Source organism: Crinia signifera, chromosome 1 (genome assembly GCF_055691185.1).
Source record: "Crinia signifera chromosome 1, ASM5569118v1, whole genome shotgun sequence".
Taxonomy (NCBI): Eukaryota; Metazoa; Chordata; class Amphibia; order Anura; family Myobatrachidae; genus Crinia; species Crinia signifera.
This window is the reverse complement of record NC_139217.1, coordinates 198,018,044-198,045,250: the sequence shown is the minus strand read 5'-3', so window position 1 is coordinate 198,045,250 and position 27,207 is coordinate 198,018,044. Positions and strand designations below refer to the sequence as shown.

The window sequence follows — 27,207 nt, the reverse complement described above, 5'->3', positions numbered from 1 at the left end:
TCTCTAATACAGCAGGCAGATACTGATACTGGTGCCAGCACTCTTCTGATGGCAGTTACTCTGCTCTTCCCTGGTGTAAATGGCAGCAACGGCTCCAGAGTGGGTGACAAGGACAATTTAATATGTTTATTGGCACCTCAGCCATATACCACTTCCTCATTTTGTGCAAGGACTGTTCCCCAGCAGAGGGCAGCACAGGATAGGTATTGCTGGTGAATGTGTCTCCCCTGAGCATTAGCACTATTACGTTCATGCACATTGGGCTTTTTTAGGAGCAGATATTGGATTCAGTTTACACCGAAACCTTAAATAAACCAGGCTGACCTCATAATAATAATAATAAAAATAATAATGATGATGATGATAAACAAGCACAACATTTTTAAAAACACCAGTGTGCTGACAATTACACTTTTATCACTGCATATATTAGTTCTTTATATCCTCTGAGACATAACCTGGTTAATCGGTATTTATTTCTAAGTGAGTGTGGTCATGCCTCCCCCAACACGATTAGGTCACTCCACTGAAATCTAAACGGGCCCGGCCCAGCATTCTGCGACCGTGACTTTGATCAAATGGTGATATGTGAAAATGCATACAGCTGCATGGCCATATACAGTATGTATGCTCTCTTTTATTGAGCATGTGAGTGCAAAGTCACACAAGATACACAACACAAATTGGTGCACTTTTCACCAGTGCCAAGGATGGTTTCATACTCTTTCCCTGTGACTATTTTTGCTGTGTCCAACAGTAATCTGCCTAGAACACAGGTTCTCAAAGTCAGTCCTCAGGACTCCACACAGTGACCGTTTTGCAGGTCATCCGACAGGTGCACTCATTACTGAATGACACATTTTAAGAGATCCACAGGTGGAGCTAATTAGATAACACCCAAATCTAACTCTCTCTGCACAAGTTACATCTGCCTCACCTGCAGTGCACATGGTTTTGTCTATTAGAGAGAGAATATGCTTTTGCAAGTGAACCAGAATCAGGCCCTATATGTCTTGTGACAATGGTTGCCATAGTAGTAACATAACAATATTAATCACACCATTCTGTATTTTATTACAAAAGCCCATTAACTACATAATTATGTTGCGTAAATATTTTATAGAGCATAATAGATCAACAAAAAAATAAATCACATTACAGTAAAATATATTGAACTGTTGTAATTATATGGGTTAACTATAACTCACCTACTATAACATGATCCCATGGTTTGAGACTCGTTAAAGGTAAAGTAGGAATATCGGTTAGATTAGTTGTCCAATATCCATAGAAGCCTCTGGCATTTCGCTCATAATTGCTGATAAATTTAATAACAGCAACATTTCCTGTTGTGTTCAGTGTCTCTGGAACGGTCATACCACAGAAGTGACCTGCGAAGTGTAATACACTGACACATAAAACTTCAGAATTTTTATTTTAGATGTGTTTAATACAGTAGAAGTAGTACTTAGTAATAATAGTATTATAATACTACAGTACAGTGGCAGATTTTTTCTATGGGCTGCAGTCCCTATATTATATGTATATTGTCGAAAGCGACTGCCAACTACGATCGTTTTTCAACAATACAGATTCAACTTTTTAACTTGGCTAAAAATGCCCGAGATTGATATGGGTACTTGTTTCCTAGCACGGCCACACCGATCATGATCTTGGGCATCGCAGGTAAAAAAATCGCGTCGGTCGCATCGCATGCGGGCAAAAAAATCGCATGCGATGCGACCGACGCGATGCCCACGATTTCCCATAGGGAACAATGTTAAATGCCTCAATTTACCCAAATCATCATAGGGAACAATGGTAAAAGGGCCAGAAACCCCCCAAAACACCCCTGAACAGTGAAATGGCCCCCTCAAAATTAGTTAACGCCACCCCACGATCAACGTGAACCCGAAGCGTGGCGAGCGCAGCGAGCCCGCGAGGGGCGGCGGTACGCGTCCTCCGACCTTTTCATACCCCCACTATCCACGTTGGCGTGCAGTTGCGAATAGAATAGTGTGGCGAGCCACCGAGCCCGAAGCGTGGCGAGCGCAGCGCGCCCCGCGAAGGGACGCGGATACCTTCACAGGTAAACGCGTCCCTTCGCGAGCTTCACAGGTATCTGCGTCCCTTCGCGCCACGTCCCCTCGCTCGCCACGCTTCGGGCTCAGTGATGCTTCGGGCTCAGTGACGCTTCGGGCTCAGTGGCTCGCTGCGCTCGCCACACTATTCTATTCTCAACTCCACGCCGACGTGGATAGTGGGGGTATGAAAAGGTCGGAGGACGCGTACCGCTGCCCCTCGCGGGCTCGCTGCGCTCGCCACGCTTTGGGTTCACGTTGATCGTGGGGTGGCGTTAACTAATTTTGGGGGGCCATTTCACTGTTCAGGGGTGTTTTGGGGGGTTTCTGGCCCATTTACCATTGTTCCCTATGATGATTTGGGTAAATTGAGACATTTAACATTGTTCCCTATGGGAAATCGCGGGCATCGCGTCGGGACCATTTAATGCTTTTTTAGCCGCCTGCGATGCGACCGACGCGATTTTGACTTTTTTCAATGCATTTCAATGGGAAATCGCGGGCATCGCGTTGGTCGCATCGCGATTGTGGCCATGCTAGGAAACAAGTACCTTGATATGCAGTGCCAATATTGATATTTAGTACCAGTAATATGTAGTGCCATCTTTATGCATGCTGGGGTATGTGACAACAACATGGAACACTCACAAATAATGGTCATTTATGTACATGGTAAGGATCATATAGGGCTTACTCACCCAACTTTACTGCGCCAGCTTTGTCACCATCAAAAACCTCCACATAATCTAGACAATTTCCTAACAGGTTAGGAAGTTGAAGCGCAAAATTTGTAAATACAATGTGGATTTGATTTCCGGGATCAACAGTAATTTTCCAAGTACAAACATGACTTAGTGGGTAAGAGCCAGTTGGCCAATTTGATGACATGAACTCTCCTTTATCAGTACTGAATATACCTCCACACGATGCAATGCCTGCAAAACAGATGAAGTTCCTATCAAGAAAAAGCCTGATAGCGGTATTTCCCAAAGTAGTATTATAATAAAAGAAATACTAGTAAATAAAAATATATATTGAAATACAATATTAAGGCAGCAATTACAGATATGTCCTGCTCCACTCAGTAAAAGCTAATTATTCATTAATTCTGTAAAAAAAATATATGTCACAAATGGAGGAGGCTTATTGGTTAATACTGTAGATCTTCACAGGCGAAACCATTGGCCTGGTAAATGTCTTGTGGTGGTGAATGCAGCTTACTGTAGTTTTAGTTTAGGCCAATATACCTGTTTGCCAGTTTTATCTTGTTCACACATGGAGAATATGCAAATGCCTCTAAGCCGGATGCACTAAGCTTCAAAAGTGATAAAATAGAGAGTGATAAACAGCCAGCCAATTAACTCCTACCTGACATGTCACAGACTATGGGTGAAATTTAATAGGATGAGAGATTCAGAAAGTAAGAGATTTGGTAAGAAATCTCCAGGGTTTTTTTTTAAAGTGGCAATCATTTACACTGCAAAACCAGTTTGATTTTGAAGTATAAATGATTGGCGCTTTAAAAAAAAACCCTGGAGATTTCTTACCAAATCTCTCACTTTGTGAATCTCTCATCCTATCAAATTTCACCCAAAGTTTGAAAAATCTCAGGCTGGGACTGATTGGTTCATTGTTTATAACTCTCCATTTTATCACTTTTGAAACTTAGGGCCTTATTCTAGTTCACTCTCTGACAAAATCCTTCTTAGATGGACAAAACCATGTGCACTCCAGGGGGCAGATGTAAAATGTGCAGATAGAATTAGATTTGGGTGAGTTATTTAGTTTCTGTGCAGGGTAAATACTGGCTGCTTTATTTTTACACTGCAATATACTGTAGATCTCACTTTGAAGTAAAACCCCACCAAATCTAATTCTCTCTTCACAAGTAACATCTGCCCCACCTGCAGGTCACATGGTTTTGAGTAAACTAGAATAAGGCCCTTAGTGCATCTGGCCCTTTGTCTGGTCCTAGGCCTGGTAAGGCTATATACATTAAGAGCAATCTGCAAGCCTTTTTTTTGGATAGTTGTATTTTTTGTGGTACTTTTTCTTTGTATCCACAAAAAAACATTACATGGCACACATTCCAGCAGAGATATACAGTATAAGAAAAGGTCAGTAGGACCAAAGAAGGCTTAAGACCCCCTTTGGACCCTCAGCAAGTTATCCTAGTCAGATCCACTATAAAGTATATGCCAAAGAACTATGTTTCTGCTTGTGGATGCCTATTCTGCTCGTTCTTACATCCATAGCTGCAGTTGTCATCATTACTATTTGGACATTCACCCATCCCCCATGCTATGTGCAAAAGATTTAGCTAAACCAGATAGAAACATAGAATTTGACGGCAGATAAGAACCACTTGGCCCATCTAGTCTGCCCCTTTTTTAAACATGTTACCTCAAACCATATTTGATCCTTATTTTTTTGTAAGGATATCAATATGCTTATCCCAAGCATGTTTAAATTGTACTACTGTATTTGTGTGTACCACCTCTGATGGTAGGCTATTCCACTTATCTACTACTCTTTCTGTGAAGTAATTCTTCCTCATATTTCCCCTGAATCTTCCTCCCTCTAGTTTCAGTGCATGTCCTCGTGTTCTGTTGCTCCTCTTCCTGTGAAGATTGTCTGGCACTTATGTAGGGTTACCACCCGTCCGGGATTACTCCGGACAGTCCGGTAATTGAGACCGGCGTCCGGAGTCCGGAGGGGTGGCTCACCAGAGCATCGAGGTTGTGGCAGCAGCAGCAGCAGCGATGGATCTCTCCCTCTCCTCCAAACCCCAGCTGCACACTGGAGACATACAGGAGGGGGAGTGACGGGAGCTACTGCGGAGATGAGCTGCTGGGAGACAGTGATTGCCAGCTGGGAGCTCCGTGGAGAGGATGGGGGAGGAGTAGGAGTGCCCAGGCTGCAGGTTCGTGCATGTGGTTCTTCCTCAGCAGCTCCATAGGCTGCACTGTGTCATGCTAGGTGTGTGATGTTGTGTGTGTAGCTTGGTACTGATCCAATGTGTGTCTATAGGTGACCCCTGTGGGTGTGTACAGGGTAGCACTGACCTGTGTGTCTGTGTAAACTGACGTGTGTGTGTGTGTATAGGCTGACACTAAATCTTGGCACTGACCCTTGTGTGGGTATATAGGTGATCCCTGTGCGTGTGTGTCAGTGTAAGCTGGCTCTGTCCCCTTTTGTTTATGTGTGTGTGTGTGGTGTAGGCTAAATCTATCCCATGGTGTTGACACCTGTATGTGTCTATAGGTCACCCCTGTGTAGTAGGGTAACTATAGAGGTTGCAGGAGGTACACTGGATATGGGGCCCTGCAATTTTAGGGATAGGCGGCCTAACAAGTAACCCCACTGTACCGCATTCCCCCCCCCCCACCACCAACGCAGGGTCTCTGGGAGGCAAGTGTGTCGGCCCCTTGCAGCTAGTTTTCTGATCACTCATTGTTATCTTATTATAATTTGACCATAAATAGCTTTGTGTCTTATATGTAGATTCATGGTGTAGTGATGTTCACAGATCCGTTGTTCACTACACCATACCATATCATGTGCAATGTTTTAAATATATTGTACGTGCTGATGTTATTTTTCTATTAATTGTATTTTTTTTTTTGTTCACGTTTCTGCCAACATTGTGACTGGTTAATAAATGTTATTATACTGTACCTAACGCTAGGACCATTCTGTCATATATAGACACAACACCCCATGGTTGACACGCTACATTTGGCACGTGCAGCTCATAAACCAGTAGGTGTATATCGCAATAATGTGAAATGTGCATTACAGTGTGATTAGCGTAATGTTTAATAAGTATTACAGTGTGTGCAATAAAAATTATAGTGTGGCTCAATGTGGCCTTGCCCTTATTGTCATTTAGCCACTCCCCTAGTTTCATGTAACCACTCCCATTTGACATATGACCATGCCTGCGGCGTGCGCTACCAGTACCATTGAGAAAAATTTCTACTTGCACCACTGGCTAACTCTGGCCTCTTTTGTGTGTGTGCGTAACTTGGCGTCCATCCCTTCGTACATGACACGCCCTTTCATCCACGTGCCATGAAAGCTCTCACACCATCTAAAATCTCCCTGAAACTAGTTTCCAAAAGTAGGCAACTATGGACTGTATGTCACTCATATCTTCATGTGCTTTCCGGCTCCTCCTCCTGCGCTATCAGCGCTGCGTGACGGCAGGCGCGCCCCAGCGTGAGCCAGTGTCGGATCAAAGCTGTGCAGTCATCTTTCCGGCGGGCAGCCAGCAGTCCACCTGCAACAGTTTTATATACGCTTAGAAGGGGTGTTCCTCGAGTGTGTGTGGTCCACTGGTGGGTTGCTTCTGGCAGTCTGTCAGCATGGCAATCTGTATACAGTAGCTCCGGAGAAGGTTTACTGCCAGCCACCGCACCCCAGACTGAGGAGGGCACAGCATTCATCATCTGCGAGGGACTGACAAACCTACGTGGGAACAGTCCTGTCAAAAGGTAAGCCAGGGGTGTGTGCACTGCTGGGAGTAGGGACGCCTGCTCCCTGCAACACACCCCCTGGCATTATCACACAACAGCCCAATACTTTATACATCAAAAAGGGACTCCCCTGGAGATATATTGGACTATTTCATGCATGCCACCCCCTCCCCCCGCCCCCCCCCCCCCCTTTTTTCTTATATCCCCTTTTTTGGTTTTAATTCATTTGTGAATATGTATTGTTAATACATTTAGTGCACTTTTTCACCTCCAGTGCAATATTAAAATGTATGTTTTCCCCATAGATTGCCTCAAGGTGATATATAATTTCAGTGGCACAGAACCACCTAGTAGTGAGCAATACATTGACATAGATATTGGAACACATATCTCTATACATATAGGGGGAGCACAGCACGCATATAACTGAGATGGTGGCAGCGCCAACCTTCTAAGCATATATAAGTTATCCACAGAGGATTGGGGACATCCTTTTGGTTGAGCAGCGCCGGCTTAGATATACATGTAAGGTCAGCGCAGTACAGTCCCTTTTCTGTCAAAATACCTGCTGCAGTCTGTCTGCAGTGGGAGTCCCACTCCCCTTCTGCAGTCAGTGACAGTCCCCTTCCGCGCCGCAGGCCACAGTCAGAATATTTATTTTGCTTGCAAGTAAATCAATTATTAATGCCTGGCCTTACTGCTCCCAATGCCTGGCCTTACCGCTCCCCCTGCCTGGCCTTACCGCTCCCCCTGCCTGGCCTTACCGCTCCCCTTGCCTGGCCTTACCGCTCCCCTTGCCTGGCCTTACCGCTCCCCCTGCCTTGCCTCACCACTCAGCCTGCCAGTACATGGCCTCACCTCTCACTTCCCCCATGGCAATGAGCATGTAACCCTTGGCAGAGCATATAACCCCTGGCATAGTGTATGTACCCCCCTGGCACAGAGCATGCAATCCCTGACATTGAGCATTAAATATGAAACCCGTAGCAATGAGCATGTAGGTAAGCATTACAGTGTGTGACATAATGTGTAATGAGCATTACGGTGTTTGCTATAACATGTAATGGGTATTATGGTGTTTGGTATAATGCGTATTGTGCATTATGGTGTTTGGTATAATGTGTAATGGGCATTACGGTGTGTGGCATAATGTAATGGGCATTATGGAATGTGGTATACTATGTAATGGGTGTGTGACATTTAATCGGCATTACAGTGAAATTTTTTGCCGCGCGCCTTCAGCGCACACTGTCCATGTTGTCCCTGCTTTACAAAATATTTGAGTCCTGGCATAACGAGTAATGGGCATAATGTATAATGGGCATCATGGTGTGTGACATAACATGTAATGACCATTATGGCATGTGGTATACTATGTAATGGGTGTGTGGTGTGTCGGCAATATGTTGAAAATTTTGACGCGCGCCTTCGGCGCGCACTGTCCATATTGTCCCTCGTTTGCAAAACATTTGTTGAGTCCTGGCATCATGGTGTAATGGCCATTGCGGTATATGGTGTGACATGTAATGGGCATCACAATGTATGGCATAACTTGTAATGGGCAGTAATGTGTGTGATGTAACATCTAACTGGCATTATGGTATGCAAAATCAAGAATGAAATTGAAGGAAAGGTTAAAAAAAATCATCATAAGGTGGGTCAAAGGGCGGGGCTGGGGCGGGGCTGGGGGTGTGTCAAGGGGCGGGCCAATGTCCGGGAATCTCTCAATAAAAAGGTGGTAACCCTACACTTATGTAATATCTGGGCTCCCGTTTTTCTTATGAGACCGCGTCCCCTTGCAGGGCTCGCTGCGCTCGCCACACTTCGGGCACGGTGGCTCGCTGCGCTCTCCACATTATATAAATTTAAATCCATGCGTAGTTGGATAGTAGGGGTATGAAAAAATGGGGTGCATTTAACATGGGAGCCCAGATAATACATAAGTACCGAATGTCTCCCACCTTTTACCCTCAATTCCATTTGCAATGATATTAAAAAGCACCGGTCCAAGTACAGATCTCTGGGGTACTCCACTTTTAACCTTTCCCTCCTTTGACTGTACTCCGTTTACTACAACTCTCTGTTTTCTGTCCTGCAACCACGCTCTTATCCATTCAACTATCTTAGAATCCAATCCCAAGCTTTTAAGTTTATTTAACAGTCTGCGATGTGGGACAGTGTCAAAAGCTTTACTAAAGTCTAGATAAGCTACATCTACAGCCCCACCTTGATCTATTACTTTAGTCACCCAGTCAAAAAAGTCAATAAGATTTGTTTGACATGATCTTCCCCCAGTAAATCCATGCTGTTTTGGATCCTGTAAATTGCTGGTTTTGAGATATTCTACAACTCTTTGTTTTAAGAGTGTTTCCATCAATTTCCCTACTACTGATGTAAGGCTCACTGGTCGATAGTTGCTTACCTCTTCCTTGCTTCCACTTTTGTGCAGTGGGACTACATTCACTGTTTTCCAGTCCTCTGGGATTACTCCAGTAGTTAGTGACTGGTTGAATAATTCTGTTACTGGTTTTACCAGATGTCCACCAGTGTGAATTCCTGATCCAGCGCACACCCAAATCAGGCTCAGGGTTGTTTCCAAAATTCACACCCATCAAGGTATCCACCATATTTTTAATAGGATTAAAGACACGCAATGGAACCAACATAATTATTATCCTCACATACCACCTTCATGTCAAACCCTTGTCATTATCATCCTTACATCATCCCCTCACCATTACCATCCTCCTGACATTACTCCCTCATCATTGCACTCCTCCCCCTAAAACATTACCCTGGACTCGTTGATTCTGCCCTGCAAGATCTGCTCCATCCGGCAAGTTCTAGTGGGACTCCAAGTGTGGTATCAATCCTTCTAAGGAGGTGTCCATCATGGGAGGAGATAATGGCAATGGTGTTTGACTGCATGGCCTCAATCCTTCTTACTAGGTCTGTTATGGTGGCTCTGTTCTTGTGCTAATCGCAAGCTGGAATGAATTGCTATGCAAGTAATTGCTACTGTATATCTGTAATACCAAAAGTAAATGTTGCAATTCTGCAAGAAAATAAGGCAATGCTGATAAATGCTGCAATACTAATTGTACATGTGCCCAAAAGGGTCAGATTTGATCGGCCTTATGACCGTTTTCAAACAAATTGACCAGGCATTGGTCTGAGCTCGATCAGCCTGTTTCTATCATACAGGCAGAGTAGGTTCTGGGTTACGCACAGACTGCACACACTAGGAAGATCATTCGATGGTGAGTGAGTTGAGCATGGATTTACAGCTAGCCGCTGATCGGCGTGATTATCGCAAGCCATTCGCTGGCTTGCACAGGGTGGGCTTCCACTCTATCTGATCGCAGGGCTCTGCAAAACTAAACAGCATCGATCAGATCTGACTCAAGCCCTATATCGTCAATGACTGCATGTTCAGGGGGGGACCCACTGATGTCGCTAAATAATATTGTTAATAATATCGTTCAATGTGTATGAATTATAAAAATTATAAAATTCTCCAAGATTTCAGCAGGAAATCGTGGATGATATCGTTCATAAACAATATTGTCTTGGCTTAAAGACAGACAAACAATAAACCTGCCTGCACTTTAAATATGTCTGATGCTTTCATATATCAGGATTTCATTATGGCACGGATGGGAATATGTCTTTGTAGCTGTAGAGCAAGAACCACATTAGGGAATAACACTGCGACAGGGGAACTGGGGATGAGGACAGTCAGGTGAAAGTGTATTGCAATGAACTTCTCCAAGGTGACCTTAGACAACTTACTTGGAATTGAAGCTGGATCCACAAATTCCCAGGAGACAGAAAACCCTTCATCTACTACCCTGCTATTGGATGTAAAGCTCACGGACAACGTGTTGCTGTAACTAACAAGATCAGATGGTGTAGCATTTCCACAGTGTGCACCTAAGGAAGAGAAGAATGTTCATGAAAACAGTAGCATTTCTGTAAATCCCACCCCATACAAATGAAACATTCATGTCAAAAAAGCAGTTGGTACAGTAGGTGTGATTTCTATGCTTGGAACATTGTTGTTGCTGAAATATTGTTTTTTTTTTATAAAAATGCTGCAATCCACATGAAGCAAATGTGAATCATTTAGCCCTGCCACCTGCATTGCCATTCTTTGTATGACCTCTTCACCCCACCCACTACACCAGGAAGCAGGAGATCTGGCCTTTCCACACGACACATTTCTAGGTTGTTGTGCTATCCTGCAGTGGTAGGTGCATGATATTCCCAAAACTGGATCTTGGAACCTATCTATGGGAATACTGTAAATAGGAGGAATTGTGCAAAGTGTTACAAGCTGGCTTGCAGTCACTGAGTAGACAATGTCTAGGTCAACAGTCCCTACAGTAGTTTGACCACTAATGGTCGACTGTGACTAGGTCGACACCTTGAAATGGTCTATATACCAAAGGTTAACATTGAAAAAAGGTCAAAACAGTGTTATGGTCGACATAGACATGATCGACATGAAAAAAAAGGACAAAATTTTTTTTTCATTTTTCAAAAAATGCTGGCTGTTCATACTTTACTATCCAAGTGGGCACAGAGTGGGAATATAAAAGTTTTTGTGCAAAGTAGGGATTATCTGCAGCACTAGGTAAATATGCATTCTATGTGGGATTCGCAGGGTTTCAGAAAAAAAGTTATTCCAGAAATTTCTTCTTTTTCTTAAAAATACACTTTTATTTATCAAGCCAATATATGCAAAAAAGATTGCCAAAAATATGAAAAAAAGATATGCAAAAATATAAAAAAAGCAACAAATGCAATACAAAGTACCGTTTCTTGCAGAAGAAAAAAGTTTTAAATAGGCTCACCGGACCTCTCGGGGGCAGAATCCCCTATCACTTAGATGTTTCTCAGTGGGATTTATTTTTAGCAGGACAAATCCCATCTTGAGAAAGACCCACAGAGGTAGAAACGCGTAGATGAGCAGCTGGAGATTGGAGCTTGCACAAAAGTAATAGCCGCCAGACACAAGGGAGCAGTACCGGGGTACACACCTTCCACCACGAGAGGCTCACAGACACCTAAGTGAGCCTAGGAAAGGTATCCGGACAACATCGGAGCCCCACAGCAAAAACTTAAAGATCAGCGTCTCTGTGACTCCGCCAGACTGCGAGCGCAGGCAGGCGCTGGCCGGTGAGAGCAACGCAGGCTGTGTTCTTTGCTCTAAGGATTACCGTTCCTGTCTCCTACACACCAGGGAATACTTCATCCAGACACAGGGAAAACCAGAAGGGTCACCACAGTGGCAGTGTGGTGCCTGAAGGGAAGAGTACCAGTGAAGGAGCAGCATTTGTCCTGCTAAAAAGAAATCCCACTGAGAAACATCTAAGTCAGGGGTGTCAAACTCAAATTCATCGGGGCCGCATCAGCAGTTTGGTCACCCTCAAAGGGCCGGTTGTATCTGTAGGACAATGTGTCCACTCTTTATTATCATAAATTATTGTCACTGCATTCAATTATTGTATACTCAGCAGTAGCATTTCCCTCCTGCTATTGCTGTGAACTGCAGTGCATTAGGGCACACGCTGCCTGCACAGGGGGGCAGCACTCAGTCTTAGGGCATATGTCCTGCTTATTATCATGGGACACAGCAATTAATGATGGGCTGCAATGTGCCAGTGCACACACACACACACACACATAGGCAGAGAGTTTGACACTTACCCGCTCTGATGCGTCCACTCCAGTCTGAGCTGCTCCACCACCAAGGACACAGCTGCGCTCTCACACAGGCGCATTTCCCCCTCCCTCCTGTGAGTAGCGCTCCTCGAACTATCTATCCAGGAGTGGGGGGCAGCGTGCTCCTGGTCACTGTGCAGTGCACACTCAGCAGTAAGTGACCTGGAGCGCACAGCAGCAGCAGCACCATTTACCACGACGGACCTGCTCTTTCCTCTCTCTGGCTCCTATACAGCAGGTGGGAGTGGAGGAGGGGTTGACGACCGGCGGCACTGCGCTAGAGGGCAGACGTTCTCTGGCTTGTAGGCTGCTGCACATGCGCTGAAGAGGCGGCTTTCTTGTTTAAAAAAAAAATCTAGAATAAAAGGTAAAGGCTGGCGGCAGCGGCTGCGCGGGCCACATGAAGAGGTCTGGCAGGCCGGATTTGGCCCGCGGGCCTTGTGTTTGACACCCCTGATCTAAGTGATAGGAGATTCTGCCCCCGAGAGGTCCGGTGAGCCTATTTAAAACTTTTTTCTTCTGCAAGAAATGGTACTTTGTACTGCATTTGTTGCATTTTTTATATTTTTGCATATTTTTTTTTCATATTTTTGGCAATCTTTTTTTGCATATATTGGCTTCATAAATAAAAGTGTATTTTTAAGAAAAAGAAGAAATTTCTGGAATAACTTTTTTCTGAAACCCTGCGAATCCCACATAGATTGCATATTTACCCAGCGCTGCAGATAATCCCTACATTGCACAAAAATCGTTTATTGAAATAACCTCAGATTGAATATTTCTACTTGGGATCCAGCAGCTGCAGGGGGGAGAGAGCTTGAGACTGTGTGGACTGACCTGTTTAAAGGGAATATAAAAGTGTTCCAAGCACAGCGAGGCACCGTGCCGGAAGCATGGCGAGCGCAGCTGGACACTTATAGTCTGTCCATGTCAACAGATGTTGATATAGACACAAAAAAGTGAAAACCTCATGTCGACCTTATTCATGTCTACCAAGTGCATGTCAACCATAAACATGTGTTGACCTTTTGCCAATGTCGACCTTAGGTATGTCGACCATTTCAAGGTGTCGACCTATCCTTGTCGAACATTAGTGGTCACCCTAGACATTGTCTACCATTTATACTGGAACCTTACAAGCTTTGATTTACATTTGAATAAATAACTTTTATTGATTGTTCTGCAAAATGAGAGAGAGTTAATAACACAGAAGATGCTTTATGGACAAATTAATAATGCTTGCCAACTTTCCCTGATTGGGAGACTCCTTCAATGTTAACCATCTCTCTGACTCCCTGAATAGTCTAGAGATCTCCCTGATTTATCCCATTATGTAGATATTTTTGGGAAACAAAGGTTCAAATGGAATCCTCAGCGCCATGTCCTGCATTGGTTGTAAAGCACAGTGATCCCTATGACTCCATGCATTTTACCCTAACAAGTCCTGAAAAGTTTTTGCATAATTTCTTCAAGTAGACTCATCTGACTGCTCTGGGGCTCATTTACAATTGGATGTGAGTCATTTTTATTTGACACTCCTCTCAGATATAGCATGATTATAGGCAGGGCCAGACTGCCCTGGCATTTTTACCAAACAGGCCCATCTGCTCAGTGCCAGATTAAGGTCTAAATGGGCCTGGAGCTGAAAATTATCAAGGGACTATTATGCGCAATAATAGGGGTTGTGGCCAGCACTTAATAATGTGGGGGGCGTGACCAGTGTTCCGGTTGGGTGGTCTGCTCATGGGTCTGTCTCTATTTGTGTAAATACTTTCAACTAAATATATATATATATATATATATATATATATATATATGTTACAAATTCCATCACTCACAGGATGCAGGGAGATATTTTGCTGGGTGCCCTCCAAAGGTGCACCCACAGGATGCCGATGTCCTAAGATACTTGCGCGGTGAGGCGGCATTCCAGTCATAAAAAAAATACTGAAAGTCAAAACTTGGAAGACAACATTTCAGCACCTTTTAGGTGGTCACCTAAGTTTACCACACCATATACCCCTTTTACAAATCAGGCAACACAATAGTAACCCCCTTATACTGCACTTGCCTCTGACACATTATGCCACATGGAATGAGCCAAAATTCACACTGACTGAGTCAAAATTCACGTTATCCCACACAGATTAACATTTTGCCACATGGATTGAGCCAAAATACACACTATACCAAACAGATTGAGCCAAAATTCACTTTATGCTTCTCAAACAGGGTCATTGCGCGCCAAAGGCGTGCATCAATAATTTACACCATAATGCCCATTATATGTTAAGCCACACACCATCATTTCCATTATGTATTATGCAAAACACCATAATGCCAATTAAAAAGTATGCTACATAAGTGCTGCTTACCTACGTGCTCATTGCCAGGGGTTCCATGCTCATTGCCATGTGGGATTACATGCTCATTGCCAAGGGGGAATACATGCTCACGGTAACAGGGGGACAGCCACCACCAGGCAGAAGTCATAGCCATTGACAGCCGGGCAGAGAGCAGGAGGCTGCCTGGCTGTATTCAAAGCACTGCAGGTCCCGGCTATTTGAAATAATACCCCTTTCACACCAGAAAATGCAGGGACTTATCCGAGAATATGGTCCAAAGATCATGCAGGGACATTCCTGGGCTGACCCCTTTTACACCAGACACCAGCTTAGTCCCTGCATTTTCTGGTGTGAAGGGAAGAGAAACCCCCCCACCTTAAACCGGCTATATAGTTTAACTGGCTATATCTTCGGAACCAACAGACCCATTTACATGAGACTAATATCCTATTGAAGAACTTTTAGGTGGGCTTCGAATGATTTTGGTCCCATGAAACTGAGCCATTTGGTTCCAGAGAAATCTGCTCTCAAAGAACATGAACAGCCATGAATTTACATTTCAGAAATTAAAAAAAATCAGTTTACCCGCAATATCTCTGGAACCAATTAACCCATATGGACCAGACTGGTATCAGATTGAAGGTCCAGCGATTTGGGTTCGAGCTTCTGTGATGCCAGGGGGGAACTGGTGGCGGTCGGAAATGGGTTGTGGTTGAAATTAGCGGGTACCATGTAATGTAATCTGGCATTTGCCGGAAGTGCCAGATGGCCAGTCCGGCCCTGATTATAAGTGTAAGGTACCTTTCACATTCTCCATAAAATGCTTTTTCCAAAGTAGGCAAATACAGTATGAAATGAATACAGTACCCACCAAGACTGCTGAGCTCATCTGATATCGCAACTTTGTCATTGATGCAGTTATTACTATCCTCAAGCAGGAGGCTGTTAAAATGCAGATGAATAACTTTATCAGCTGGAGCTGAAATACTCCAAGAGCACTTGGCATCATTTCTATATGTGGAAGGATATCTCATTGATGTGAAGGACCCATTCCAGGCACTGAGGTATTTGGCATTGTCACAACCAGATGCTGGTAATAGAAAAAAAAAGAAAATCTTTGTTTTAGTGTTCATGTTACATCTTTTCATTTTCAAGGTACACTCAGCAATGGCATATGCAATGCTGTCAAGAAATAAGAACCGTTTTAGCAAAAGTCACATTTTTATATAAACACATTACAGTACAATGTTATACGGTACCATCAGGGGTACAACAAAGATTTTAGTTTGGAAGAGGCCAAGCTATATTATAATTGTGCTGTCCCTATATTTCTGAATGATATCCCCTCAGGTCATTCGTACCTATTTTGTATTTGGGCCAACGACACGGGGCGATTTCAGGGCATTTTCTAAGTGATATGACTGGATCGCTTAGAAAATGCCTCTACAAAATCATCATTTGTGTAGAGGCCAAATGATGATTTATTTTTTTATCCCTCTTGTATAGTAGTTGAAATATCACAGAAAGCCGTCATTTCCTGCAGCAAACCTTCTGCAGTGAAAATATTTTCCAAGTACTGGTACATCACAGATTTTCCGGCAACCGATGGTCTGGAACCTCCTTTAATCTGGACACATCGAGAAGTTAGCATTGTTTGGTTTTTAGACATAGAGGGGACCGTGGGAGGGCTTTGAAGTAGTCATGAGGGCAGTGGGAGGGTTTAGCGAGCGAGTGGGAAGGTATTGGGATATAGGCGGGGATTCAGTTGCGGGTGGGGGGGGGGGGGGGTCGTGCTGCGGGGACCGTTAAGCGATGCGGGAGGTGGAATGCTCTGTGAGCCAGAGACAAGCTGCAGCAGGTGCGGTGGAGGAGAGAGCCGGGCTGCGGGGATCACGCTGCGGCAGAGTCACAGTGCTTTTAAATGGTATCACTGATAATTGGATTATCCGGTTCCTTGCTGGAACCGATGATGCCGGATAATCTGTGTTCAACCTGTACATCTAAAATAAAAAAACCTTTAGGAACTGTAGTTGTCCTAAAATGTTTCATGTTCAACCACCATAAATGCTTTATATACTGTATATACAGAGACAAACATTTAAAGCTTTCAAAATACTTCAAGTTCTAACATGCTGATAACAAAATACAGTTTTTTTATTACCAGGGAGCACTGACTTGCGTCTTCTAATTTAGTCTGTCAGACAGGTGCTATTTATATCCTATGTACACACTGGGGATGAAGCCTTTCCCCTATGATTCATTTTTTAGGGACCCAGAGCAAATTGCAAATTTAAAATTTCATGGTAATAACTACCAAGAGGGATTTTGACCTTTAAGAATCATAATTATAATACATCCCCCCCACCACAACATGTATTATGTGCATTTTTAAAGTGATAGAAAGGAATTCATCTACTGTAAGACAGATTTATAGATACAATGGTATTTCATGTTAAAATGTACATTTAACATTTACATTTTTTGTTATCTATTTTAACAACTTAAATATATATTTAAATACTGTAAGCTTCCAGAATGGTATTTAAGGTTTCTGTGCTTATGGTTGTACAACAGGCACAAAATTATCAAAGTATTTAACGACTGCTTAAAGCACTAAAAGTTGAAATGTAACACCTAATGAATACTCAGTGATAGCACTAATCATTTGCATATATCAAAGATGCAAGCAGTACACATAATTAAGCTAGTCACAAGCAGTAGCTGATGACTGTTTAAACCCTGATGTGGGATTCTTTGTGAAGAAAAACCATGGCAATCATGGAAGTGGTGACTCGTTGCAGTCCTCTGCTTCCATACATAAACAATAAGAACACAACGAATACCATGGGGCAAATGCAATTGTTAAAGTGTGTGTGTGTGTGTGTGTGTGTGTGGGGGGGGACGGACACTGAGCTCCACCCACCTGGCGAAGTGGAACTAGTCTAACCTCCACCTAGGCCCTACACTCTAACCGAAAAGCATTATAGTTTGCAGGGGAGTGCCATAAAACCCTACTCTTGGCCCTGGCTCTGTCTAATGGAGGGAGGGGATGGGGGGGGGGGGGGGGGGTCATTAGGGTGCACAGGGAAATGAGTTCCCCCACCTTTCCAGGATTACTTTAATCCCTAGGTAAATGTAAAAGGGAGCAAGAAGCTGTACTCATGTAGGCTGTAGGTTGGAACTACCATGGGTGCAAGGGGTGAAGCTATACTATGGGGCACAGTACTGAAGAGGGCCCATTTTCCCTGTGTAAATTATACAGTATGTGCTATATATATTTATCACCATTCGCTGGTACATAGGGGCCGTTACAAAGCTTTAATATGGAGTCTAGTAATATCTTATTATGCTGAAGGTGCAGGTGATCGCGTGACAATCAATGTTCCCTCTAATTTTATGAAGGCTGTGTGCGGCAAAAGATATTGTCTGTGCAACTTTGCAAGAAAATGTAAATTTTTGTGCGTCACATAACGTATACAGGCCTAGGTTTCGAGTTCTGTTGAGTTAATAAAGCAATTTGAATGTTTACATACTTCACACACCACACATATAGGCTATAGCAGTGATTTTCAACCTTATTAAACACTAAACAAGATTTTAACCTTTGTGCGCTCAGTTGTAATGTCTGTGCGCGGGCTCAGCGAGTTGTGTGCATGCGCACACGTGCACAGCTTTGAGGGAACACTGGTGACAATGGGTGTATTTTTAAAATGGCAATCACGTACAAGGCAAAACCAGATTTGTTTTACCCTGCAAACATTGGCAGCTCCAGAGGTGAGGCTGAAGCGTAGTCCAAAATTCAAATAGGGGAGCCACACCAACTGCCAACCCAAACGCTGCCAAACATTGTTGTCCAGGAATCAATGGCAGTAAGTGTGGCTCCTCTATTTGAAATTCAGACTGTGCTAAAGCCCAACCTCTGGAGCCGCCACTGCTTGTAAATAATTGTCGCTTTAAATAAATGGCCATTTTCAAACAAATTGCCTCACATCCAGCTCTCATTCCCTATTATTTTTACTCAGATATATTTTTAAATGCAAACTTGGATAAATACCTACAGTATGTATCATATATATCTTTCTTCATGACGTTATCAATCCAATCAAGATGAGCAGATGCACGGGTGAAAACACTGGGTTTCTTATCCACAACACAGCCGACAGCTCCAAAACTGGTAATTCCATGAACTTCCCAAACCCTGTTGTTAGTAGTTGATGGGCAGACCAGTGGTCCTCCTGAATCTCCCTGGGTGCATTACAAAGTAGAGAGGATACCTGATATAGATTTGCTTACTTAATATGATACAAATTTTACAAGTCCTCAGACCAATCAGATTTCAGTTATAATTAACTTGCATTAACTTACACTACAAAAATATTCCCATAGTCACACCCACAATTGCATCATCGAAAGTCAATGAGTAAAGGGTGCGAATATATACGCATGCATGTACTGTATACACGCACATGCACACCAAACAGATTGTGTGTGTGACTAGCTGAATGTGTTCCACATTCAGGGTCAGATGTATCAAGCTTCAAAAAGCGATAAAATAGAGAGGGAGAAACAACCAGCCAATCATCTCCTACCTGTCATTTTTGCAAACCCAGCCTGTAACATGACAGTTAGGAGCTGGATAGCTGGCTGTTTATCACTCTCCATTTTATCACTTTTTGAAGCTAGATATATCTGGTCCTTTGGCCACAAAATTACTGACTCCACTGTGTGCATGCAACAAGGGCCCACATTTACACTTCAAGCGATGCAGTTTTCTGCACTCCAGGTAAAGTAGAAAGGCCCCCCCGATCCAATCTGCTTTCTAGCGTATACTGTAGCACCATTGCAGCTCTGACCTTGGCTGTCCAATTCAACAAATTGTGACATTGCACAGCATTGAGGTGAGCTACACTGTGGAGATTCATTGTGCCATGCACCTTCTTATACCTTCTTTCAGCATGTATGGCTGACATGAGAAGTATAAAATGTGCTTTGTTAATACCAGAACTAAATATGCAATATGCCTAGCTAAATAGACATTGACACAAGGTTAGATTTCTACAGTCTGCAAATGAAGACATGGGGCATACACTCAAAGTAATTTAAGCCCCATTTCTAAGGGATCTGACTAGACCACTTAGAAATGAAGCACAAATTGCTGTGTGTGTGTATGCCCCATAGCTATAGCAATGCTGAAATATCTAGTCATTGCCTGTGTTCTCTCTTTTGAGAACACGGGCAGTGACAGATCGCTCAGCACACAGCGCTGCTGCATCGATGTGAGTTGAGTGATCTGAGCGATTCAGTGTTGCTCAGCACAAAGCTCCTGTCGTCCCATGTGTACGGGGCAAAACATAGAAGAGCAATCAGCTAATACAAATTTAGCCCATATTATAATAATATAGTTAGTTTTTCTAGACCTTTCATTATGTGTTGTGATTTGAGTGAATGCTGCTGATACTGTACATTGTAGTAAATTTAAAACCCTCCAATTAAAAAGCAAAAGAGTGTTACTATGCTTAGATCTACCATATTATCCCTTTAAACCTGGCTTATTTCAAGTCTGCATTTCACTTTTTTAATCAGCCATAGAACCTGTATAATTTATGAGGGTACTGGTTTAAAGGGATAGAAGGGTAAGTCTAGCTGAACTAATCATAGTGTAATGGTTATTGCTGGTCTCTAAGCAGGGCCGGCACCACCACTAGGCAGCCTTAGGCATTTGCCTAGGGCGCCGGCCACTGAAGAGTGGCAGTTTGGAGCACCTCCCCCCACTGAATGGAGGTCAGCACCATCCACAACTATTTCCCCCACCGGAGCATCACCTGCTTTGTCAGCAGGGAGGATTGGAGCAGCAGGGACGCTTAGCAGCAGGGGTAAGTTTCCTGCATCTCTTTACATCACCCGGCAAAACCCACCCACCCTTTCCTACCCGTGGAGCGCTGCGGCCAAACCCAAGTCCCTCCCGCGGCCGCAGCACCCGCCCCCTGCCTAGGGCACTCCAGTGCCTCACACCGGCCCTGTCTCTAAGCACTTATACAGTACAGGAATATACTAACCTGACACACTGACTTTAACTCATCGGGTAGAACATATCCAGCACAGATCATTGATTCTTTCATTTGAAACCACCAATACTGAGGTGTTTTGCAAACCTCATAGGAAATAACTGGCAGTGTCACCTGATTTAATCCTTCAGCAGCTTTTGGTGCCATTGAATTTCCTGCATGGGTAAAAGAAGACATGTTATTTGTAATAGGATTTTGTTTACTATAGGTTGAGTATCCCTTACCCGAAATGCTCGGGTCCACGAGCATTTTGGATAAGGGATTTATGCGGATTTCGGAATATTACCTAGTTCTCTGGCAGTGCCCCGATGGCCCCCCAACATCCACAGTGTCTCCTGGCATACACGACGGCCATCGGAATCCTCTTCAGCGGCATACGCAGTCCCAAGAATGCATTGTGTGGTGGCACCGGTGACATCACCGGCACGCCCGATCAATGCATCTTTGGGACCGGGGATGACATTGAAGATAATTCCACGATGGTCGCCTTGGACACCGGGGGACGAGGTAAGTATTAAAAAATGAGGTGTGTGGGAACAACAAAGAAACAAAACAAAATATTCTATTTTGGAATATTTTGGATATGGGATATCCAGCCTGTATGTATAAGTATACATATATTGTATGTGTGTGTGTGTTCACTGAATTTTAATTATTTTTGTTTTCCTCTACTTTTATTAGCTGTGGCACTTGCCTGTTTCATCTCCCCATCCAGTTGCTTGACATCTGTAATTTTCAGACAGAACCTGATCATGGGGTGGCAGACAAGCAAAATCTATAACATCACTGGCCAGCACCTCTCCATCCAGCTTCACCAAGGCAATGTCGAACTCCAGAGCAGGGATTTCTGGGTAGACAAACCCTTCATGACGATAGATCCCAAGAATTTTGTAGCATTTCTCAGTGGGTTCTACAATAGTCAGGTTGTGTTTCCCAAGGCACATCTGCCATCGATACAATTCATCTGCATAACTTAAAATATAAAAGCCTCATTTAGTCACAGATGTTATTAGTAGGGTATCGGGAGACAATCTAATACCATCTCGCCATATAAGAATATACCTGACTAATAAATACAACAAGTTTCAGATATTATAGGAGACTGTATCCTCCACTGTAAATGATAAGTCTGAGTCCATTACATCAACATGGCAGCCGCATCATGTGACATGTAAGTACATATGCATTTAGTATCTGTGTGGTAAGTGTCGTGATGTACCGCATCACAGAAGTGATGCTTAGTACATCACACCCTAACTTATTGTACACGTGATCAGTACTTTTTTTTGTTTTTGTAAGCAATGGTATCATAACTTAGCTCTTATACAGGATTTAGTTATTTAATTTTTTTATTTGCTGTATATAATGATTTTTTTCAGTTATCTTTCTGGAATAACAATAATTTGGGCTCATTTTACACAATACTGAAAGCCTAGATTTATTTTTTATTTTTATTTTTTAGGGGGGGGGGGGGGAGGGAGAGAGGGGGGCTGCAGCACCTGTATTGCTAATTTCAGAGTGAGAGGGGGAGAGTGAGTTCGTTTGCAGCACATTTTATTTCCTCTATCTTTTGTCTTTCTAGAATACTGTATATAGGGTGCTGGTAAGTCTGATTTGCCTGCAGCACTTCTCTCTAGAAACACAAACATGTCTCATTGACTCAGTATCATGCATCAGGTGTACAGGATGAAAAGAGTCTGATGCCTAAAACTCACTCCCGTGGATGGTAAATTTTTCATCACATCATAAAAATTCATGCTGCATAGCTGAAATGAAATCAGAGTGCCCTTGGTATGTGAATTTATTTCATCCCCACATCCTTAAATGGTACCCTGAATATGCTGGCATATACCAATGTAATGAAATAGAAAGTTTCAAGGGGGTATTCAGCGGTAGTTGATGTGCGGTTACTCACATCCCCAATATTATAACATTTTCCATTGTACCAGTGAGGGATACAAAGAAATATCTGCGATGTTGGTAGTCACATGGTCATATAATACATATCATTCAAGTTCATTGGAGATTGTATGCTCAGCAGTAAAATGCATCATAGTAATTTTACAAAACACAAAACAGAACATACTTGTATGAATCAATACACCATTGGTTAAACTCGGCATTCGAAACATTCGTTTCTGAGAACACTGCAGTTAATGGGCTCAAAATCCACTTTAGCAAACTGGCAGTTTGCGGTAGAATACAAGGTTAATGAGGTTAATCTCATTAACCTTGTGGTATGGTCTACTGCTGCACATGACAAAACTTAGCATTACAGTAAATAAATAACAAAAACATGTACAGGTAAAAAGAGCACCATATATCAATACACATTACAGCTTGAGGGGGATACCAAAGAGATTCAGAGGATGTAGGTAAGTATGTGTAAAGGTCCAAACACACTGGGCGATTATGCCCAGCGTGTATGGACAGTGATAACCAATGTCATCGGTGGGGGGAGAACCGCTCAGTACACTAAACTGCTTTCCCTCTGCCTGGCGATGACCGCAGGGGGCGGACGGCTTTGCATAGCACAGAGCTATGCAAAGGGGTGTGGTATAGTTATTAGCCTGACGTCAGGATCCCCACTGGCCGGACTCTCACAGTGGGGGGGAGCGAAACGAAGCCCCTTGCGGGCTCGCTGCGCTTGCCATGCTGCAAGCACAGTGGCTCGCTATGTTCACCACCTATTCTATTCTCCCTCTATAGGGGTCGTGGACCCCCACAAGGGAGAATAGCCGGTGGCCATCAGGATCCCGAGTGTAGGGGGTTTTAACAGTCGGGATTCTGACTTTGGTGCAATGACTGTTGGAATCCTAACTGTCTGTCAGCCATCCGGCACCCATGCAAAGCCATCCTCAAAGCCGCTCATCTGCTGTAATACCAGCAGATGAACGGCTTTCCCAGCGATAATGCGGGAACGCACATCACCACTAACCGCTCATCATCTGGCCATACACACTGAGTGGCTTTCATGCTGAAAGCCGCTCAAACGAGAAAACTGAGCGGCTTTCACATGAAAGTCACCCTTGGGCCTTTAGTTTTGGTATGTGCAAAAGTGTTTAATAAAGCTATACTTTCACATTTTGTGTGAATTGTGCTTACTTTGTGCCTTTTTGGCAATACCCTTAAATATCTCTCCATCATATAGCTTTACTGTATTATACATTGTGTACCATGAAGACTGGCTGGGTGACTGCCATAGCACTCACCCCACCTCTGAGACAGCACCAACCTGGGGGTTGTACTATATATATTATATACAGTGGTGAATGTATTTGGGGGGGGGGGGGGGGGCAATATTTACCAGTAACTACAAAAATATTTCCACTCAACTGTCTTGAGTGGAATATAAATGGGTAGTATATGCAAAAACTGCCCCTGTAAGCTGTCCTAGAAACAGAAACAAAGAATTTGACGGCAAATAAGAACCACTTGGCCCATCTAGTCTGTAAGGATATCAATGTGCCTATCCCAAGCATGTTTAAATTGTACCACCCACTTATCCATTCAACTACTGTATCTCAAAATCCTAATTAATACATATGTATACATAAATAGAAATGAAAGAAAACTTTTATCTGACCTTACTACTAACCAATGAAAATAATAAAAGTGGACAGAAGGGGGTGGTGATTTCTACTGTGTCTATCATAGCGCTTCACTTTTTACACATTTTGGTATGTTACAGCCTTATTACAAAATGTAATAAATTAATTTTTTCCCTCAAAGTTCTCCAAACAATACCGCATATGATTTGGAAAGGCACACACCTGTCTATATAAGGTCCCACACTTGACAGTGCACGCCACTCCTTAGTAAAAAGTACATGACAGCCCACCTGGATTTTGCTAAAATACACCTGAAGGACTCTAAAACCATGAGTAACAAAACTCTCTGGTCTGATGAGACAAAGATAGAACTGTTTGGCGAAATGCCAGGCATCATGTTTTGAGGAAAGCAAGCAGTGCTCATCACCATCCCAATACCATCCCTACAGTGAAGCATGGTGGTGGCAGCATCATGTTGTGGAGATGTTTTTCAGTGGCAGGAACTGTGAGACTAGTCAGGACAAAGGGAAAGATTAATACAGCAATGTACAGAGACCTCCAGGATGGAAAGCTAGTCCAGAGCGCTCTTGACCTCAGACTGGGGCAACGGTTCATCTTTCAGCAGGACAATGACTCTATGCACACAGCCAAGGTATCAAAAGAATGGCTTCAGGGCAACTCTGTGAGTGTCCTTGAGTGTCCTAGCCAGAGCCAAGACGAATCCAATTGAACATCTCTGGAAAAATCTGAAAATGGCTCTTCCCATCCATCCTGATGGAGCTTGAGAGGTACTGCAAAGAAGAATGAGCAAAACTGCCCAAATATAGGTGTGCCAAGTCCATGGCTTCATAATCAAAAAGACTAGAGGCTGTAATTGCTGCCAAAGGTGAATCAACAAAGTTTTGAGCAGAGACTGTGAATAATTATGTACATGTGATTTCTTCAGTTTCTATTTTTTTTTTTATTTTATTTTTATATGCTTATCAAAGAAAACATGGAAAGAGTCATACCTGAGGGAGGGTCCCCGCACAATCTTACCACTTGTCTTACTGTGGGAAGTTCCCCTCACACTCTTCTCGATAGCCCCACTATGGGCAGGCAGCCAGTCTCCCTGGCATCATGTTTAGTACCATTCTCTAACTGTGATCCACTTCCTTCCAAAACTATAAATTTATATATATAACAATTATATGACAATTTATAAAAATACAAAACCCCAACCCCCCAACCACCCTCCCCACCCCCCCGTTCATTCATAGATAGAAAAAAGGACACAAAGAAGAAGGCACAAGGCGCAAAAGTATCCACCAGACAAGTGTTCTTTTCTCCCTACAGTCCTATATATATGGCAATTCATTCTGGTCGTCCTATTTCCCACTAAGCAAAAAAAAAAAAAAAAAAAAATCTACTGATGGTATTTCCTGCTTGCGGATCCTGTTCATAACGTCTACCCAAACCTTTCAATAGATATTATGTCATCGTTCGGTGTGTCGACTGACTAAATAATGGTCAGAGGCTACATAATTAAAGCCCCATTGGCTGACCCATTTCCCTTAAGTACAAAGTGCACCATGCCCATATTTTACCAAATTAAAAAGGGCGATCCCCATTAGTTAGTAATTCTCTCTCATACCATGTCGTCATTGACACTACCTTTCTCAGCATAGATTTATTCATTTCTGAAAGTGACCTAACGTAAGGTAGCCAAATATTGAAAAATTTTTCAATATTTTGTTCTTTGTTCTTAACCATTTCACACCAATCCATTTGAAACAGGTATACAATTCTAGGGACTAGGAGTGCTATGGTTAGTGTATTCGTTTCAGTCCATTGCGACAGAATTGTTTTCCGAGTCGCCGCGGCGATTTTTGCCAAGAGTATTCGATGCCCTTTGGAGAGACCTTTTAAGCTAGTTTTTGTATGTATGTCCCATAGAGCCCACTCGGGAGTAGGTTTCACTACGATCTTAAATTCGTCCTGTATAAATCTACCCACCGTTTCCCAGTATCCCAAAACTTCTGGACATGACCACATGCAGTGAAGTAGGTCTGCATCATTCTGTGAACATTTAAAGCAATTTGAGTTAGTGGAGCTACCTGTCACAAACCTTTTCCTCGGGGTGTAGTACGCCCTGTGAAGTAGTTTATATTGCATTTCTAGGTATGAGGCGCCCACCAGGTATTTATTAATACGATTAAAAGCGGAAAAAATCATCTGTAGGTTTAACCCTGGAAGGTCATCTGTCCATTTCACCAAACCAGAGTGGACTCTATCGTAATGAATTGTATCCTTAATCTGTGTATAGAGCAGTGCAGTGGTGCACTTCTTGTTATGGGCCATATTAATTAATTTAATCAATTCATCAGAGGTATCTTTGTTTGTTATCTCTGATGCTATCTCGGTTACATAGCCTCTTATTTGAAGGCAATCCAACCAGGATAGCATGTTAGTATCAATTTTCTCTAACATCTTCTCCATCGTGAGTATCTGTATACTTCTCTCTTCCAATACATCTGCAATGCATCCCCTACCCCTTATTGTCCCTTTCTGCGTCAATTTGTTATTTTGAAGCAAAAAGGAATGTTTCTTTATGTTATATAATAGTGGGATGAATATCGTTCTATACGGAGATAGCCCCTTTCTAACTATCACTTTCCTCCACGCCCCGCAGGTGGTATTCAGCAATGGGTTTCTTTTAACATTGTGCGGAGTTTTTGAGGGTTGCGTATGAAGAAGGCCTGTTAGAGGGATTTCTGGACAAAATGATTGTTCTATTTCAGTATTCGAATAATAATCTGTTTTGTTTATCCAGTCTATCGCGTATCTAATGTTGGCTGCTAACACGTAGCTCTGAATGCAAGGCAAGTTTATACCACCCAATTTCGGGTTTTGAGTAAGTTTATGTCTGGCTATTCGGGGTTTTTTCCCGGCCCAGATGAATTTACTCACTGCTGCATTAA

At 43.1% G+C, this 27,207-nt stretch overlaps 1 protein-coding gene across 1 annotated transcript in view; it reads right to left on the bottom strand.

Annotated features, from left to right (window-relative positions):
- Positions 1 to 27,207, bottom strand: part of LOC146063463 (ovochymase-2-like) — a 117,146-nt gene that overhangs the window by 20,460 nt on the left and 69,479 nt on the right. The window contains exons 14-20 of the mRNA XM_083175864.1: positions 21,391 to 21,668; positions 20,688 to 20,851; positions 18,690 to 18,876; positions 15,503 to 15,721; positions 10,352 to 10,492; positions 2,780 to 3,016; positions 1,209 to 1,391 (exon numbers count right to left, since the gene is read on the bottom strand). Of these exons, the coding sequence (XP_083031990.1) occupies positions 1,209 to 1,391; positions 2,780 to 3,016; positions 10,352 to 10,492; positions 15,503 to 15,721; positions 18,690 to 18,876; positions 20,688 to 20,851; positions 21,391 to 21,668 (1,409 nt within the window). The remainder of the gene's footprint in view (positions 1 to 1,208; positions 1,392 to 2,779; positions 3,017 to 10,351; positions 10,493 to 15,502; positions 15,722 to 18,689; positions 18,877 to 20,687; positions 20,852 to 21,390; positions 21,669 to 27,207) is intronic.